The sequence below is a fragment of the Scyliorhinus torazame genome, chromosome 1 (assembly GCF_047496885.1).
Source record: "Scyliorhinus torazame isolate Kashiwa2021f chromosome 1, sScyTor2.1, whole genome shotgun sequence".
NCBI lineage: Eukaryota > Metazoa > Chordata > Chondrichthyes > Carcharhiniformes > Scyliorhinidae > Scyliorhinus > Scyliorhinus torazame.
Genome location: NC_092707.1, coordinates 132,595,480 through 132,614,740, shown reverse-complemented (window position 1 = coordinate 132,614,740; position 19,261 = coordinate 132,595,480). Strand labels below are relative to the sequence as shown.

At 47.7% G+C, this 19,261-nt stretch overlaps 1 protein-coding gene across 10 annotated transcripts in view; it reads left to right on the top strand.

The window, feature by feature from the left end:
• LOC140412798 (lethal(3)malignant brain tumor-like protein 4) overlaps window positions 1-19,261 on the top strand; it is a 181,739-nt gene that overhangs the window by 115,430 nt on the left and 47,048 nt on the right. For all 10 annotated transcript variants that reach the window (XR_011942050.1, XM_072500854.1, XM_072500856.1 and 7 more), the window contains 2 exons: window positions 16,273-16,387; window positions 17,151-17,253. Coding sequence is in view for 9 of the 10 variants with exons in the window: in XM_072500854.1 (XP_072356955.1) it covers window positions 16,273-16,387; window positions 17,151-17,253 (218 nt within the window). In the remaining variant the exon portion in view is untranslated. The remainder of the gene's footprint in view (window positions 1-16,272; window positions 16,388-17,150; window positions 17,254-19,261) is intronic.

Genomic DNA, 19,261 nt, shown 5'->3' with positions numbered 1-19,261 from the left:
CTGCTACCCGAGTTCCTTCCCCTTTTTTTTTATTAAATATTTTATTGAAAATTTTTGGTCAACCAACACAGTACATTGTGCATCCTTTACACAATATTATAACAACACAAATAACAATGACCTATTTTATAAACAAAAAATGAATGAATAATAAATAACAAAAATGAAAAATAGCCCTAATTGGCAACTGCCTTGTCACAAGTAACACTCTCCAAAAATATAATTTAACAGTCCAATATATAATTATCTGTAGCAACGACCTATACATACTATACAGTATATATTAACAACCCTGAGAGCCCTTCTGGTTCCTCCTCCCCCCCCGCCCCCCCCCCCCCCCCCCCCCCCCCCCCCCGATCCTGGGCTGCTGCTGCTGCCTTCTTTTTCCCATTCCGTCTATCTTTCTGCGAGGTATTCGACGAACGGTTGCCACCGCCTGGTGAACCCTTGAGCCGACCCCCTTAGGACGAACTTAATCCGCTCTAGCTTTATAAACCCTGCCATGTCATTTATCCAGGTCTCCACCCCCGGGGGCTTGGCTTCTTTCCACATTAGCAATATCCTGCGCCGGGCTACTAGGGACGCAAAGGCCAAAACATCGGCCTCTCTCGCCTCCTGCACTCCCGGCTCTTGTGCAACCCCAAATATAGCCAACCCCCAGCTTGGTTCGACCCGGACTCCTACTACTTTTGAAAGCACCTTTGTCACCTCCATCCAAAACCCCTGTAGTGCCGGGCATGACCAAAACATATGGGTATGATTCGCTGGGCTTCTCGAGCACCTCGCACACCTATCCTCCACCCCAAAAAATTTACTGAGCCGTGCTCCAGTCATATGTGCCCTGTGTAATACCTTAAACTGAATCAGGCTTAGCCTGGCACACGAGGACGACGAGTTTACCCTGCTTAGGGCATCTGCCCACAGCCCCTCCTCGATCTCCTCCCCCAGCTCTTCTTCCCATTTCCCTTTTAGTTCATCTACCATAGTCTCCCCTTCGTCCCTCATTTCCCTATATATATCTGACACCTTACCATCCCCCACCCATGTCTTTGAGATCACTCTGTCCTGCACCTCTTGTGTCGGGAGCTGCGGGAATTCCCTCACCTGTTGCATCGCAAAAGCCCTCAGTTGCATATACCTGAATGCATTCCCTTGGGGCAACCCATATTTCTCGGTCAGCGCTCCCAGACTCGCAAACTTCCCATCCACAAACAGATCTTTCAGTTGCGTTATTCCTGCTCTTTGCCACATTCCATATCCCCCATCCATTCCCCCCGGGGCAAACCTATGGTTGTTTCTTATCGGGGACCCCCCCAAGGCTCCAGTCTTTCCCCTATGCCGTCTCCACTGTCCCCAAATCTTCAGTGTAGCCACCACCACCGGGCCTGTGGTGTAGTTCCTCGGTGAGAACGGCAATGGGGCTGTCACCATAGCCTGTAGGCTAGTCCCCCTACAGGACGCCCTCTCTAATCTCTTCCACGCCGCTCCCTCCTCCTCTCCCATCCACTTACTCACCATTGAAATATTAGCGGCCCAATAATACTCACTTAGGCTCGGTAGTGCCAGCCCCCCCCCCCCCCCCCCCCCCCCCCCCCATCCCTGCTACGCTGTAAGAATCCCTTCCTCACTCTCGGGGTCTTCCCGGCCCACAAAACCCATGATGCTCTTTTCAATCCTTTTAAAAAAAGCCTTCGTGATCACCACCGGGAGGCACTGAAACACAAAGAGGAATCTCGGGAGGACCACCATCTTAACCGCCTGCACCCTCCCTGCCATTGACAGGGATACCATATCCCATCTCTTGAAATCCTCCTCCATCTGTTCCACCAACCGCGTTAAATTTAACCTATGCAATGTGCCCCAATTCTTAGCTATCTGGATCCCCAGGTAACGAAAGTCCCTTGTTACCTTCCTCAACGGTAGGTCCTCTATTTCTCAACTCTGCTCCCCTGGATGCACCACAAACAACTCACTTTTCCCCATGTTCAATTTATACCCTGAAAAATCCCCAAACTCCCCAAGTATCCGCATTATTTCTGGCATCCCCTCCGCCGGGTCCGCCACGTATAGTAGCAAATCATCCGCATACAAAGATACCCGGTGCTCTTCTCCTCCCCTAAGTACTCCCCTCCACTTCTTGGAACCCCTCAACGCTATCGCCAGGGGCTCAATCGCCAGTGTAAACAATAATGGGGACAGAGGGCATCCCTGCCTTGTCCCTCTATGGAGCCGAAAATATGCAGATCCCCGTCCATTCGTGACCACGCTCGCCACTGGGGCCCTATACAACAGCTGCACCCATCTAACATACCCCTCTCCAAAACCAAATCTCCTCAACACCTCCCACAAATAATCCCACTCCACTCTATCAAATGCTTTCTCGGCATCCATCGCCACTACTATCTCCGTTTCTCCCTCCGGTGGGGCCATCATCATTACCCCTAACAACCTCCGTATATTCGTGTTCAGCTGTCTCCCCTTCACAAACCCAGTTTGGTCCTCGTGGACCACCCCCGGGACACATTCCTCTATTCTCATTGCCATTACCTTGGCCAGGACCTTGGCATCTACATTTAGGAGGGAAATAGGTCTATAGGACCCGCATTGTAGCGGGTCCTTTTCCTTCTTTAAGAGAAGCGATATCGTTGCTTCAGACATAGTCGGGGGCAGTTGTCCCCTTTCCTTTGCCTCATTAAAGGTCCTCGTCAGTACCGGGGCGAGCAAGTCCACATATTTTCTATAGAATTCGACTGGGAATCCATCCGGTCCCGGGGCCTTTCCCGCCTGCATGCTCCTAATTCCTTTCACCACTTCTTCTACCTCGATCTGTCCTCCCAGTCCCACCCTTTCCTGCTCTTCCACCTTGGGAAATTCCAGCCGATCCAAGAAGCCCATCATTCTCTCCCTCCCATCCGGGGGTTGAGCTTCATATAATTTTTTATAAAATGTATTGAACACTCCATTCACTCTCTCCGCTCCCCGCTCCATCTCTCCTTCCTCATCCCTCACTCCCCCTATTTCCCTCGCTGCTCCCCTTTTCCTCAATTGGTGTGCCAGCAACCTGCTCGCCTTCTCCCCATATTCGTACTGTACACCCTGTGCCTTCCTCCATTGTGCCTCTGCAGTGCCTGTAGTCAGCAAGTCAAATTCTACATGTAGTCTTTGCCTTTCCCTGTACAGTCCCTCCTCCGGTGCTTCCGCATATTGTCTGTCCACCCTCAAAAGTTCTTGCAGCAACCGCTCCCGTTCCTTACTCTCCTGCTTCCCTTTATGTGCCCTTATTGATATCAGCTCCCCTCTAACCACCGCCTTCAACGCCTCCCAGACCACTCCCACCTGGACCTCCCCATTATCATTGAGTTCCAAGTACTTTTCAATGCACCCCCTCACCCTTAGACACACCCCCTCATCTGCCATTAGTCCCATGTCCATTCTCCAGGGTGGGCGCCCTCCTGTTTCTTCCCCTATCTCCAAGTCCACCCAGTGTGGAGCGTGATCCGAAATGGCTATAGCCGTATACTCCGTTCCCCTCACCTTCGGGATCAATGCCCTACCCAGCACAAAAAAGTCTATTCGCGAGTAGACTTTATGGACATAGGAGAAAAACGAGAACTCCTTACTCCTAGGTCTGCTAAATCTCCACGGGTCTACACCTCCCATCTGCTCCATAAAATCTTTAAGTACCTTGGCTGCTGCCGGCCTCCTTCCAGTCCTGGACTTCGACCTATCCAGCCCTGGTTCCAACACCGTATTAAAATCTCCCCCCATTATCAGCTTTCCCATCTCTCGGTCCGGAATGCGTCCTAGCATCCGCCTCATAAAATTGGCATCATCCCAGTTCGGGGCATATACGTTTACCAAAACCACCGTCTCCCCCTGTAGTTTGCCACTCACCATCACGTATCTGCCCCCGTTATCCGCCACTATAGTCTTTGCCTCGAACATTACCCGCTTCCCCACTAATATAGCCACCCCCCTGTTTTTCGCATCTAGCCCCGAATGGAACACCTGCCCCACCCATCCTTTGCGTAGCCTAACCTGGTCTATCAGTTTCAGGTGCGTTTCCTGTAACATAACCACATCTGCCTTAAGTTTCTTAAGGTGTGCGAGTACCCGTGCCCTCTTTATCGGCCCGTTCAGCCCTCTCACGTTCCACGTGATCAGCCGAGTTGGGGGGCTTCCTACCCCCCCCCCTTGTCGATTAGCCATCACTTTTTTCCAGCTCCTCACCTGGTTCCCACGCAGCTGTATCTCCCCCAGGCGGTGCCCCCCCGCCCATCCTCTCCCATACCAGCTCCCCCCTCTCACCAGCAGCAGCAACCCAGTAATTCCCCCCCCCCCCCCCCCCCCCCCCCGCTAGCATAATTACTCCCCCCATGTTGCTCCCAGAAGTCAGCAAACTCTGGCTGACCTCGGCTTCCCCCCCGTGCGCACCGTGCGACGCCCCCTCCTTCCTGCTTCTCTATTCCCGCCATGATTATCATAGCGCGGGAACCAAGCCCGCGCTTCTCCCTTGGCCCCGCCCCTAATGGCCAACGCCCCATCTCCTCCACCTCCCCTCCTCCCCCCATCACCACCTGTGGGAGAGAGAAAAGTTACCACATCGCAGGATTAGTACATAAAACCCCTCTTTGCCCCCCACATTTGCCCCACCACTTTGTTCGAACGTTCTTTTTAATAACCCGCTCATTCCAGTTTTTCTTCCACAATAAAAGTCCACGCTTCATCCGCCGTCTCAAAGTAGTGGTGCCTCCCTCGATATGTAACCCACAGTCTTGCCGGTTGCAGCATTCCAAATTTTATCTTCTTTTTATGAAGCACCGCCTTGGCCCGATTAAAGCTCGCCCTCCTTCTCGCCACCTCCGCACTCCAGTCTTGATAAACGCGGATCACCGCGTTCTCCCATTTACTGCTCCGAGTTTTCTTCGCCCATCTAAGGACCATTTCTCTATCCTTAAAACGGAGGAATCTCACCACTATGGCTCTGGGAATTTCTCCTGCTCTCGGTCCTCGCGCCATCACTCGGTATGCTCCCTCCACCTCCAACGGACCCGCCGGGGCCTCCGCTCCCATTAACGAGTGCAGCATCGTGCTCACATATGCCCCGACGTCCGCTCCCTCCACACCTTCAGGAAGACCAAGAATCCTCAGGTTGTTCCTCCTTGCGTTGTTTTCCAGTGCCTCCAACCTTTCCACACATCGTTTCTGATGTGCCTCCTGCGTCTCCGTCTTCACCACCAGGCCCTGTATATCGTCCTCATTCTCGGCTGCCTTTGCCTTCACGACCCGAAGCTCCCGCTCCTGGGTCTTTTGTTCCTCCTTTAGCCCTTCGATCGCCTGTAGTATCGGGGCCAACAGCTCTTTCTTCATTTCCTTTTTGATCTCTTCCACACAGCATTTCAAGAACTCTTGTTATTCAGGGCCCCATGTTAAACTGCCACCTTCCGACGCCATCTTGGTTTTTGCTTGCCTTCCTTGCCGCTGTTCTAAAGGATCCACTGCAATCTGGCCCCTCTCTCCTCCTTTTTCCATCTGTATCCAGGGGGGATTCCCTTCTGGTTTACCGCACAGTGTTTTTAGCCGTCAAAATTGCCGTTGGGGCTCCTATCAAGAGCCCAAAAGTCCGTTTCACAGGGAGCTGCCGAAACGTGCGACTCAGCTGGTCATCGCCGCACCCGGAAACTCCTTCCCCTTTTTTAAGCATCAGATTATATTGTGCTGTAAGATTGAGTAACAAGCAAAATTAGATCTGACCAACTTTGAAAGCTGCATTATGAGGCTGCTCAAGCTCCAAATGAATCTTCTGACAATCAGTACGCCAAGCCTGAACTGATTTTTGTTCACCTGGCTTGGACCTGTTATATCTAATTTGTTCCCTGCCTCTCGTGATGCTACCTCGTACTATGGGCAACCATAGTAATATTGTCACAAGTCGGCTTACATTAACACTGCAATGAAGTTACTGTGAAAATTCCCTAGTCGCCACACTCCGGTGCCTGTTCGGGTACATTGAGGGAGAATTCAGAATGTCCAAATTACCTAATAGCACGTCTTTCGGTACTTGTGGGAGGAAACCGGAGCACAGTCAGTGACCCAGACGCCAATCGAACCTGGGACCCTGGCGCTGTGAAAAAATAGTGCTAACCACTGTGCTACTGTGTTGCCACATCCTGATACCGTGTTTACATTTATTGAGGTAACTGTCTGAGAAAAATGTAATAAAAGAGTCAGCCACAAAACCTGTGCAACCTTTCCTCACTATACTACTTTGCAGATCCCTTGAAAATGCTGCTGTAAAACAGCTCATTAAAATTTTCAAAATAGTTTCATATTAAATTGAAGAAAAGCAGACAATTAACATGTGATTGCTTGCTTCTGTTAGACCCTGCATGCTACATCAGTAAGCTTCCAGAATATTTATACTTGCTGAAAGGGCACAGGTTTGACCTGATCAAATCCAATCAGCATGAAATTCAAATTCCTTTGTGGCTTTTTTTTATATGCTATGTTTTGTAATTTGAAAACCTGCAGTGTTTCCAATGTGCCGAATTCTTGTGTTTGCAGGATTCTTGTGTTTGATAGAAATGTGAAACATAATAAGTAACTGTACCATTCACAAAGGGCGACAGCAAGAATTTTTCTCTTTTTATTGAAAAACATGTTATTGAAGGCATTTTTCATACTTACAAAATCACAAAAAGACAGAAGTTAACCACGGCAACAGGTAACTAACTCATCTGACTCATCCTGGATACTGTCATGTGGGCTCTATGCACCACCTTAAATTGGATGAGGCTTGACCTTGCGCACGACAAGGAATATTCACCATCCGCAAACTTCCCTCCACACTCTGGCCCCCAACTCCTCCTCCCACTTGTTCCGAACCTCCTCCACGGGCGCCCCCTCCTATTTCACCAGTTTCCCATACATATCCATCACTCTACATTTTCCAATGTCATCCTTGAACAATAACTTATTCTGCAGCATCGGAGGTGGCAGCAGCAGAAAGGCCAACGCCTCCTTCCTAATAAAGTTGCTAACCTGCAGATACCTGAACCTATTCTCATTTGATAACTGGTATGTCTCCTCAAATTCCTCCAGGCCTGCAAACTTTTCTCCTACGAACAATTCCCTGAAGTACTCTATCCTCACCTGCCGCCACACTCTAAACCTTGCATCCAACCCCTCCGGCACAAACCAATGATTGTCGCAAATCAGCGCCCACAGCAACATATCTTCCACTCCAAAGTGCTGCCTACACTGGTTCAAACTCTCAATGCTGATCCCACCACCAGGCTCGTGGAGTACTGAACCAGTGAGAACAGAAGGGCCACAAACAACAATATCCTCAAGCTGGTCCCCTTACATGAGGCCACCTCGAACCACCCCCAAACTGACCCCTTCTCCACCACCCATTTCCTAACCATTGTGTGTTTGCTGCCCAGTAATAATCCAACTGGCTTGGCCAAGCCAGCCCACCCCCCCCCCCCCCCCCCCCCCCAATCCCTTTCCAGCAACACCTTCCTCACCCTTCCCCACCCGCACAAACCTTAAAATCAGCCCATTCACCTTTCTAAAGAAGGACTTTGGAACAAAAACGGGGAGGTTCTGAAATACATACAGAAACATTGGCAGCACTGTCGCTTTCACCGTCAGCAAGCGTTCCGCCAAAGACAATGGCAGCACATCCCACCTCCTAAAATCTGCCATCATTCTCTCCACCAGCCGCAAAGTTCAGTTGATGCAGCTGGGTCCAAGTTCGCGCCACCTGTACCCCAAGATAGCGAAAGCTCATACCCAACACCCGAAACAGCAATTTTCCCCAGCAGCCCCTCCTATCCCCTCGCATTAATTCCCCATATTCAAATTATACCTCAAAAAAGCAGCCCAACTCATCCAGGATCCCCATGATGCTATGAAAACTCCCAACAGGGTCTGAAGGTACAAAAGGATGTCATCTGCATACAGAGATACCCTATGCTTGACCCCTCCCCGCTCAGTCCCCATCCACCTTCTCGGCACCCTAAGCGCCATTGCCAATGGTTCTATTGCCAGGGCAAGAAGCAGCGGGGGGAGCAGGCACGCTTGCTTTGTGTCCCGGTGTAGCCCAAAGTACTCTGAACTAAGCTTGTTTGTCCGAACACTAACCTTGGGCGCCTTGTACAACAGCCAAACCCAATCCACAAACTGCACCTAAATCAACCCAACACCTCCAACAAATACGCCCATTCAACACGATCGACCGCCTTCTCCGTGCTAATTGCCACTTCCACTTCTCGACCCTCCGAGGGCATCATAATGACATTAAGCAGCCTTTGTATGTTCGCCGACAGCTGCCGTCCATTCACAAACCCTGTCTGGTCATCTCCTATCACCCCGGCACACAATCTTCTATCCGCGATGCCAACAACTTTGCGCCCACATTCATGTGTGTGTGTGTGTGCGTGCGTCCCGTCCCCACCCCCCGTCCCCCCTACAGTGTCTTCCCCTCCTTTGCCTGCTTCTTCAACTGATGTGCAGGCGTTCTTCTTGCTTTTTCTCCATACTCCCTCCCCATATGCTCCATAAACCCCATCAACACTCCCATGTTCTATGTTCTCCATTGCTGGTCAGCTATACTCCTATCGCCAGCTCCTCTCGGTCTACATCTCGCTGTCCCTCGGACCCGCCCCAAGATGCCCGCCCCCTCTTAACCAATTGCGCCACATCACCAGCACTCATGTCAGCATCCCTGCACCCCCCCATAACCAAAAACAAAGCAAACCCAACCCCCCTTCCCTCCAGTCGACCCACTTCACTCCCGCTAATTTGTCTAGCATAGTGGACCCGCCCGAGGCCTCCAGATACTCACCTTCCCCGCAACAGACTTTTACCCACAAACTGAAATGAAAGTACACTCACCCACTCCACATGCATATTCATTGAATACACCAATCCGCCTGTCATGTGAACTCACATTCGCCACATAAGCATTTCCTCCAAAGTTCAGTATCCTCACACCCTTCCCAGTCCATGGTCAAAACCATCCCCCAACTTCTCCAGCATATTTGCCACATACTTTGTGGCCTGTGTTCCTTCAACCCCCTCGGGCAACCCCACGATCCAGAAATTCTGCCTCCTGGAACGGTTCTCAAGGTTCTCCACCTTCTCCTTCAACCTCTTCTGGCTGTCCGCCACAAGCACCATCTCCACCTCCAACGAGGCCAACCGGTCTCATGCTCTCCCATCGACTCCACCTTGAGTGCCAGATCCTGTGGCTCCAGCCTTTGTTCCACTCGCTAGCCGCCATAAGCAGCTCCACCACCGTTACCAGGTCCTCTGAAGGCCTCCTTCCTCTGCTGCTGGAACTTGGAGTTCAAAAAGTTCACAAGCTGTTAAGTAGACCACTGGATGGGCAACAACGCAATAGCACTCTCCGTCATATTTTCCTGTGCAACACCTCGACTATACACTTGGTCAAGCTGTGACCTCTTACTTGTTACCCTCCTCGCCTGGTAAGGCATAAACCAGCTCCACCGGTGGAGTATTGCAGTATCTCAGCACTCAGGCACCTCACATGAGCAAACACCCCCTCAGTCAGGTGGGGAAGGACCAAAAAATTCCACTTCGAGCAGAAGCCACGAAATGTGCGACCACTCACTTCATGGTCACCACCGGAAGTGCAGCAAGAATTTTTCTGCATAGCTCTCATCCATTCCCAGTAATACTAATATGCAAAATTGTAAGTATTGAGAAAGCTAAATATGTATTCGTTGCTATTTCAAAGAATTTTGAAACTCATTCTGCCTGTTCATGACTGAAAAATTACATCACCCTTATTGAAACACAGGAAATAGGAGCAGGAGGAGGCTATTTGGCTCTTTGAGCCTGCTCCACCATTCATTATGATCCTGACTGATCATCCAACTCTGCAACCTGTTCCGGTTTCTCCCCCAACCTATATCCTTTGATCCCTTTAGCTCCAAAAACTATATCTAACTCCTTCTGAAAACATACAATGTTTTGGCCTCAACTGCATTCTGTGGTAGCAAATTCCACAAGCTTACCACTCTCTGGGTTGAGAAACGTCTTCTCATTTCAACCCTAAAAGATTTATCCCGTATCCTTAGACTTTGACCCCTGGTTCTGGACACCCCTGCCATTGGGATCATCCTTCCTGTATATACTGTCTAGTCTTGTTAGAATTATATAAGTTTCTATGAGAACCCCCCTCCTCTCATTCTTCTGAACTCCGGTGAATGTAATCCTAACCAATTTAATCCCTTGTTGTACATCAGTCCTGCCATCCCAGGAATCAGTCTGGTAAACTATCTCTGCACTCCCTCTAGCACAAGAACATCCTTCCTCAGATGTTCCATGCAATGTTCCAGGTGTGGCCTCAGCAATGCCCTGTATAATTGCAGCAAGCCATCCCTGCTTCTGTACTCTAATCCTCTTGCTATGAAGACCAACATACCATTTGCCTTCTTTACCACCTGCTGCTCACCTTCAGCAACTGGTGTACAAGGACACCCAGGTCTCGTTGTGTATTCCCTCTTAATTAATAGCCACATTCAGATAATCTGCCTTCCTGTTTTTACTACCAAAAATAAGTACATTTTTCCACAATATACTGCATCTGCCATGCATTTGCCCACTCAGTATGTCTAAATCACACAAGATCTCTGCTTCCTCCTCAAAAGTTCATCCTCCTCAAAAGTTCATCCTCCCACCCAGCTCCCGCTTGGGTCACTGTGTGGAGTCTACACGTTCTCCCTGTGTCTTTGTGGGTTTCCTCCGGGTGCCTCCCACAAGTCCCAAAAGACGTGCTTGTTAGGTGAATTGGACATTCTGAATTCTCCCGCAATGTACCCAAACTTCATTAGTGTTGTGACACTAATAAAGATTATTATTAGTTGTGTCATTGCAAATTTGGAGACATTACATTTAGTTCCCTCATCAAAATCATTAATATATATTCTGGGGCACCAGGTGGCGCAGTGGTTAGTACTGCTCCCTCACAGTGCTGTGGTGCCAGGTTCGAACCCGGCTCTGGCTCACTGTCCGTGTAGAGTTTGCACATTCTCCCTGTGTTTGCATGAGTTTTGCCCCCACAGCCCCACAGCCCAAGGTGTGCAGGGTAGGTGCATTGGTCACGCTAACTTGCCCCTTAATTAAAAAAATATAATTGGGCACTCTAAATATATGTTGTGAATAGCAGGGGTCCCAGCACCAATCTTCAGTACCCTATTAGTCATTGCCTGCCATTTGGAAAAAGAACCATTTATTCCCACTACCAAAGAGAAAATGCTGGAAAATCTCAGCAGGTCTGGCAGCATCGTAGGGAGAGAAAAGAGCTAACGTTTCGAGTCCAGATGACCGTTTGTCAAAGCGTTTATTCCTACTTGTTTCCTGTCTGTGAACCAGTTTTCTATCCATGATTTGATTTGATTTATTATTGTCACACGTATTAGTATACAGTGAAAAGTGTTGTTTCTTGCATGCTATACAGACAACGCATACTGTGCATAGGGAAGGAAGGAGAGACTACAGAATGTAATGTTAGTCATAACTAGGATGTAGAAAAAAGATCAGCTTAATGTGAAATGAAATGAAAATCGCTTATTGTCACAAATAGGCTTCAAATGAAGTTCCTGTGAAAAGCCCCTAGTCGCCACATTCCGGCACCTGCTCGGGGAGGCTGGTACAGGAATTGAACCGTGCTGCTGGCCTGCCTTGGTCTGCTTTGAAAGCTAGCTCTTTAGCCCTGTGCTAAACCAGCCCCTATATGAGGTAGGTCCATTCAAAAGTCTGATGGCAGCAGGGAAGACGCTGTTCTCGAGTTGGTTGGTATGTGACCTCAAACTTTTGTATCTTTTTCCTGAAGGAAGAGGGTGGAAGAGCGTATGTCTGGAGTGCGTGGGGTCCTTAATTATGCTGGTTGCCTTTCCGAGGCAGCGGGAATTATAGACCGAATCAATGGATGGGATCTTAGTGCATCTTAATGCTCTACCACCAATTCCTTGTGCTTTAGTTTTACACGTTAATCTCTTATGTGGGACTTTGTTGAAAGCTTTCTGAAAGTCAAAATAAACCACATCACCTGGCTCCCCTTCATTGACTCTACTGTTTACATCCTCAAAAGAATTTCAGTAGATTTGTCACCACAATTTCCCTTTTGTAAATCTATGCTGACCCTGCCTGATTCTACCACTGTTTTCCAAGTGCTTTGCTATCAAATCTTTGATAACGGACTCTAGAATTTTCTCTACTCCCTACATCAGGCTAAATGGTCTATAATTCTGTGTTTTCTCTTTACCTTCCTTTTTAAATATGGTGTTACTTTAGCTACCCTCCAATCTGTGGAAACCGTTCCCAGAGTCCATAGAATCTTGAAAGATGATCACCAATGCATCCACTATTTCTAGGACAATTATATTGTCAGAAGAACTCTATCATAGTTCCATTAATGTCTTTTTTTAATGCTGCAATTCTACTTTCAGTGGAATTTATTTGTGAAACTACATGTTGTCTTAATTTAATCACCACCTGCAACAGCCTGCATAATCCTAGTAGCTACAGCAATTGTTAAATACAGTGGGTTTTCTATTGAAATAATCCATGCTGTAAATTGTCCAGACGCTGTTCGTTTAATTCAGTCCCAAATAACTGCTTGTTTGCAGGATTAATAAGAAGTTTTCTGATTAAAGTTTAGATCCTCAGGGACTTCCGGTGGCGGCTATGAGAATAGGTCGCACATTTGGTGGCTCCCGTTTTGGTCGGACCTTTGGACCTTTTCCCCTGACTTTTTTGCGCTTTTGAGCGCGGAACTGGAAAGCAATAGTACTCGGGCTCAGGACCCATACAGAATTGTACGAACCTAAGAAGCTGGAGGGACTGTAAACAGCAGAAGAAGTGGTTGAGTAAGGACACAGTGGAGGCTGTGAGAGAGACCAGCATGGCTGGTGTTCAGAGCAAGGAGCCGACAGCCCAGCCCACAATGGAGCAGCTGCTGCAGGAGGGCTTTTTGGCTCTGAAGCGTGACAACTTGGAGCCGCTTCAGAAGTTGATTGGCGCAAGGGTAGAATAGAATAGGGGGATATTGAGGCAGGTCCGTGCGTGAACAGAGCCGTGGTTTGCACCATGTTTAATTTGTGTCTTAACTTTTTTGTTGTACTGTACAATGTCACTTTTTCTATATGCCTAAAATACCTCAATAAAATTGTTTGTTTAAAAAAATAAAAAGTTTCGATCCTCAGCATTTTCAAGAGTGCAAAAGTGAAGGGTACGTGATCATTTTGACTTTGTGCGAAGTGTAAAATGCGATTTGCAAAATAAAAGCCAAGAGAGGGCTTTGTTGTCCCACATAAGAGATTAACGTGTAAAATTAAAGCACTTGGAATTGGTGGTAGTGTATTAAGATGGATAGAAAACTGGTTCGCAGGCAGGGCTGCCCCGTTTTGTGTGAAGTCAAACTACTGCAATGGTGGGAACAATTTGGTGCCATAAATGTCATCAATCCAGTAAATAATAAACTTTATTAGTATCACAAGTAGGCTTCCATTCACACTGCAGTGAAGTTACTGTGAAAATCCTCTGGTTGCCACACTCCGGTGTCTGTTCGGGTACACTGAGGCAGAATTCAGCGTGTCCAATTCACCTTAAAAGCACGTCTTTCGGGACTTGTGGAAAGAAACCGGAGCACCCGAAGGAAGCCCACGCAGACACTGGGAGAACAGACTCCGCACAGACGGTGACCCAAGCGGGAATCAAACCCAGGACCCTGGCGCTGTGAAGCAACAGTGCTAACCACTGTGCTACCTTGCTTGTTGCGGTCTTCAAACAATTATTCTGTTAGCACTCTTGAATGATCAAGCTAATTTTAGTTTGAAATTACATTTCACCGGTTCAACAGTTGAGGAACTCAAATGAAATTATTTCACCTTTTTGTCACTTAAGGTTTTAAAATAATAAGCCTGTCTAATAATCTAATAATTTTTGAAATGGATATTGTGACATCCCTGTGTTGTGCAAAGTTTTCTGGCACCTGCAGTATTCTGAGGTATTCACAATGCAATAATTTGGTAATGGAATTACTTTTAAAGATCTACTGTTAAGTTTATTCAGTAGCGTCACTGCATGGTTTGGTACTTAGTCTCTTAGATCAGGAAGGGCTCAGGTTTGATCCCTGGTATGCACTGAGTTATTTGATCTCGGGTGAGCTGATGATACGCTTGTTGTCATTGGCCCCAGAGTGGCAAGGCTTGAGGAAATGAAAGTATTTGGGCATTATTTTACCAGTCATTATTCAGTAAGCCTCGTGGTTTGCAAGAACACCTTTTGAGCAATCCTGAGACAAAGCAGACGTTATTGATATGATATGAAGGATAGTGATTGGCCTCACTGCATACAGAAAGAGAGCTCATAGCCGACGTGGAAAGAAACTCATGACAGTAACGATGAACACTTCACATATCAATAGATAAACTATACTTTTCTCTTGCGATGCTTCAAAGCCATCCATCTCTCATTTATATTGGAAAGTCTATTGCTACATGATGCCAATAAGCTAAACTGGTAATCCTGTTAATTCTGCACGCTGTTCAATACTGGAATAATAATAATAATTGCATTGTCACAAGTAGGCTTCAATGAAGTTACCGTGAAAAGCCCCGAGTCGCCACATTCCGGCGCCTTTCAGGGAGGCTGGTACGGGAATTGAACTTGCGCTGCTGGCCTTGTTCTGCATTACAAACCAGCTGTTAGCCCACTGTGCTATATTCCCAGGAGAAGGTGTTCAACACATGGATTTGGGTGAGAACAGAATTGTTTGTCATGTTTCCTGTGGTTGAATACCCTTTGAAGTGATCGTCAATGGTCGCACATGAAAAATAGGTCACTGGGGTTAGGTTCTAAAGGGCTGCTGATGCCCGACGACCTGTGCACACAAAGCAATCATGAGAGAGAACAAATGAAATGAAAACTCTCCTTCCGCACCAGTCCAAGCTTCTCATTCAACTCCTCCAAGCTTGCAAACCGCTCTCCCAGAAAGTCAGACATGTTAGCATGGTGTGTACACCCATGCTTGGCCAGGTCCGCCGGGCGACACAGTGGTCCCGGTCTGCACAGCAGACCCTCTCCCACATGTTCTCTTCCCACACCTGGCTGTTCCTCCTAGCACTCTACCCTCCGCACCCCTGGCCAGGTTGCCCGGCACCTTGCGGGCCTCTGACCCTGATGCCCATCCCTGCTGCCAGTGGTACGCTCCATGGCACTTGTTCGGCGACCTGTTACAGGGATTACTGTGGACGTTGCCCTTGGGTGTGCCGTGGGCTACCCTGGTGGCGGCAGGTTCGGGGGAGGGGGGTTAATGTGTGCAATCACAGGCCACGGAGGGCGGTCAGTTGGGTGCACGACAAGATGGCTGCCTTGCAGACTGCGACAATGGTGGTCCATACCTGGACCCCCCAGGTCTCTCTCTCTCTTTCTCTCCTCCCCCCGCATTGGGGGAAATGTATTTAACTGATTGATTTAACGATGTATATCTGGTGAATGTACTGCTATTTTATTTTAATGCTATCTTTATTGACCATCCCTGAGGAGGGTTTGGAAATTGTTCTAATGGTAACTGCTGTAAATCTATTGTTGATGCAGTTCCCACAATGTTGTTGGTTAGGGAATTCCATGAATTGTGAGTGAGCAACAAAGAATGAAGGTGAATGTCCAAATCGGGACTGTACGTGGCTTAGGAAGCAACTTGGAGGTACAAGTGATCCAGTCACCTTGCTGCTCTTGTTCTTAATGGTGGAGGTCATTGGCTGGGGTTGCTGTTGGAATAAGGTTGGTGTGTTGGTGCACTGAACTTTGGGTGCACACTACAGGTACAGTGCACAGATTATGGCGTTTAATGTTTAATTGAATGCCAATGAAGCAGACTGCTTACTCGTGGATGGTGGTGAGCTTGTGAAATGTTGCTGTGACTCCATCCACATGAATGGTGAACATTCCAGCACCCCCAATTCAAATATTGAGTTGAAGGAGAGGGGTCAGGAGGTGATCCATTCGTGACCCAACCCTGGTCCTACCCTTGTGGAGGTGCTGTTGATCTGGCCTAGTTAGCTGTGCTCGGAGGCTGCCTCCTGGGGGCGGTGGTGGGGAATTTAGAGATGGTGCTGCCATTAACAGTCAAGAGGAAGTTGGCGATGGTTGTTACTGAGCACTTGCATGACATGAGCATTATATATGTTACTTTATTTAGAATAAATAATGCATAATATCAATATGGTATTTCAGATCCATATAGATGGCTGGAGTCATGACTATGATCACTGGATTGATGCAGATAGCCCAGATATCCATCCTGCTGGCTGGTGTGCTAAAACTGGACATTCGCTACAGATACCTCTTAGTAAGTTGGAATCCTGGCTGTGTGTTCTCCTTTTACTTTACATTTAAGTCATTTGTTAGAATATGCCCTCCTTTCACTGCAGAGAGAAACCAGGTCTGATAATTGTGTTGCCCTGATTTGGTTAAAAGTGGAGTGTGAACTGTACTTTCCAGAGTGGAGAGGCAATCCGATTTTCCTTATTTGATGCCAACATTCTTCACAGCCACTGGGAAGAAAAGCATCCATTTTATAGCACATTTCAAGGCCTCAGGACATCCCCGAAACACTTCATTGCCAATGAATTATTTCATAATGATATGTAGTCTGTGATTTTGTCAGGCAAACATAACCGCTAATTGCGCACAGCAAGATCCCATACACTAATGAAATGAACGGCCATTTGTTCTGTTTTTATCCGGCTCCAATGCTTGAGGGAGGCCGTCTCCACAAGTGCCAGCCTCCGCAGGTGGTGAAGATGCTGCTGGCCTCTGAATGCCTCCTAATTTGTGCCTTAAATATGCAGATTGGCTTCCTGCCACCTTGCAATGAACAACTGATCCACCCTACTTCCTGGAGGTGGGAGCTCTCCCAGTATTCCGAGCCACATGTCTCCACCCTGGCACTGGGGAAATTCTGCCCAAACAGCCTTCGTTCTCAATTATTAATCTATCCGATGCTGACAAACCTATGATGCATTTCCTGTATTTTCTGTTTATATATGTAGTCAAAAGGGCCTGTGATAAAACCAAAGTAATTATGTTTTCTTTACCCTTCCCGCAATTAGGCCCCGCTGACTTGGCAGTAAGTCCAGGACAAGGAGGATGCCCAACACCTGGTTGTAAAGGAATAGGGCACATCAAAGGAGCAAGATACGCTGCGCACTATACGTATGTGAGGGGAAATTCGGAGTACCATCTGCCATTTTTAAAAAAGAATAACTTGTTTCACCTTCAAAGAAAAAGTATTGTAGGCAATGTCAAGGTGTATTCCGAAGGGGAAAAGTAGCACAAATAAAACCAGAGCACCCAGAGGTGAAGGTGAAGATTAAAAAGAAAAAGTATGCATGCAACAGATGTTAGGTAGAAAATGCAATGAGAATCAGGCTGTACATAGAAAGGCCAGAGGGGGAAGTGAAGAAAACTAATCCAAAAGGCAAGGCGAGGGCATGAAATGACACTGGCAACTGATATTAAAGGGAATCCCAGGGTCTTTAATAAGCATAAATAATAAATAAGTGGTAAAAGAAAGAGTAGGACCTATTGGGAATTTTTTTTAAAACAGCACTTGTGGAGGAAGGAAAAATAGCGGAGGTATAAAACTCGTACTTTGCATCTGTCTTTACATAGGAACGAGATGCTACTCAGGCTTCGGTGAGAGAGGAGGTAACTGATTCACTCGAAGAATTTATAATTGAGAAGAAGGTGGTGTTAGGAAAGCTGTCTTTATAAAATTGATAAGGTACCAGGACTGGATGTGATGCATCCAAGGGAAGTGAGAGTGGAAATTGCAGAGGCACTGGTGATAACCTTGCAGTCTTCAATAGACACGGGGTGGTGCCAGAGGACTGGAGATGGCAATCTGTTGCATCCTTGTTCAAAAAGGGGTGCAAGGATAAAGCTGGCAACCACGGCCCAGTCAGATTGGCTTCAGTGACAGGGAAACCTCTGGAAACTATAATTTGGGACAAAATCAATAGTCATTTTGACAAGTGCAGGGTAATTAAGGAAAGCCAGCGTGCATTAATTGAGGGAAAGTCCTGTTTTTTCAATAAATTTATAGTACCCATTTAATTAAGGGTCAATTTAGCGTGGCCAATACACCTGGCCTACATATCTTTGGGTTGTGGGAGCAAAACCCACGCAAACACTGGGAGAATGTGCAAACTTCATACAGACAGTGACCCAGAGCCGGGATTGAACCTGGGACCTCGGCATCGTGAGGCAGCAGTGCTAACCACTGCACCACCTTGTTGCCCTGGGAAAATCATGTTTTTTAAAAATATATATTTTATTGACATTTTTCAAACCGATTTTCCGTTTTTACAACTTAATAAAGGAATATGCATTAAACGTTATTTAAATAATATATTAAACTAACAACAAATGAAAAAAGAGATAAACAAAAAGCAAATATCAACAACTGGCAAAAAACAAAAACACAGGATAATCCCCCCCCCCTCCCCCCTGGGTTGCTGCTGCTGTCCTTTCTGTTTTTCCATTATCGTTCCGCGAGATAGTCGAGGAACGGTTGCCACCGCCTGGTGAACCCCTGAGCCGATCCTCTTAACGCATATTTTATTCGCTCCAGTCTTATGAACCCTGCCATGTCGTTTATCCAGGCCTCCAAGCCCGGGGGCTTCGCTTCTTTCCACATAAGTAGAATCCTACGCCGGGCTACTAGGGACGCAAAGGCCAGAACGTCGGCCTCTTTCGCCTCCTGCACTCCCGGTTCTTCTGCAACACCAAATATAGCTAACCCCCAGCTAGGTTTGACCCGGACCCCCACCACCTTTGAGACCACTCTTGCCACACCCTCCCAGAACTCGTGCAGTGCCGGACACGACCAGAACATGTGGGTGTGGTTCGCCGAGCTTCCCGAGCACCTCGCACACCTATCCTCCACCCCAAAAAACCTGCTCAGTCTTGCTCCCGTCATATGCGCCCTGTGTAGAACCTTAAATTGAATCAGGCTAAGCCTGGCGCATGAGGACGAGGAATTTACCCTGCTTAGGGCATCTGCCCACAGCCCCTCCTCAATCTCTTCCCCCAGCTCCTCTTCCCATTTTCCCTTCAGCTCCTCTACCATCGTCTCCTCCTCGTCTCTCATCTCCCTGTATATTTCCGACATTTTACCTTCTCCAACCCATGCCCCCAAAATCACTCTATCCTGGATCCC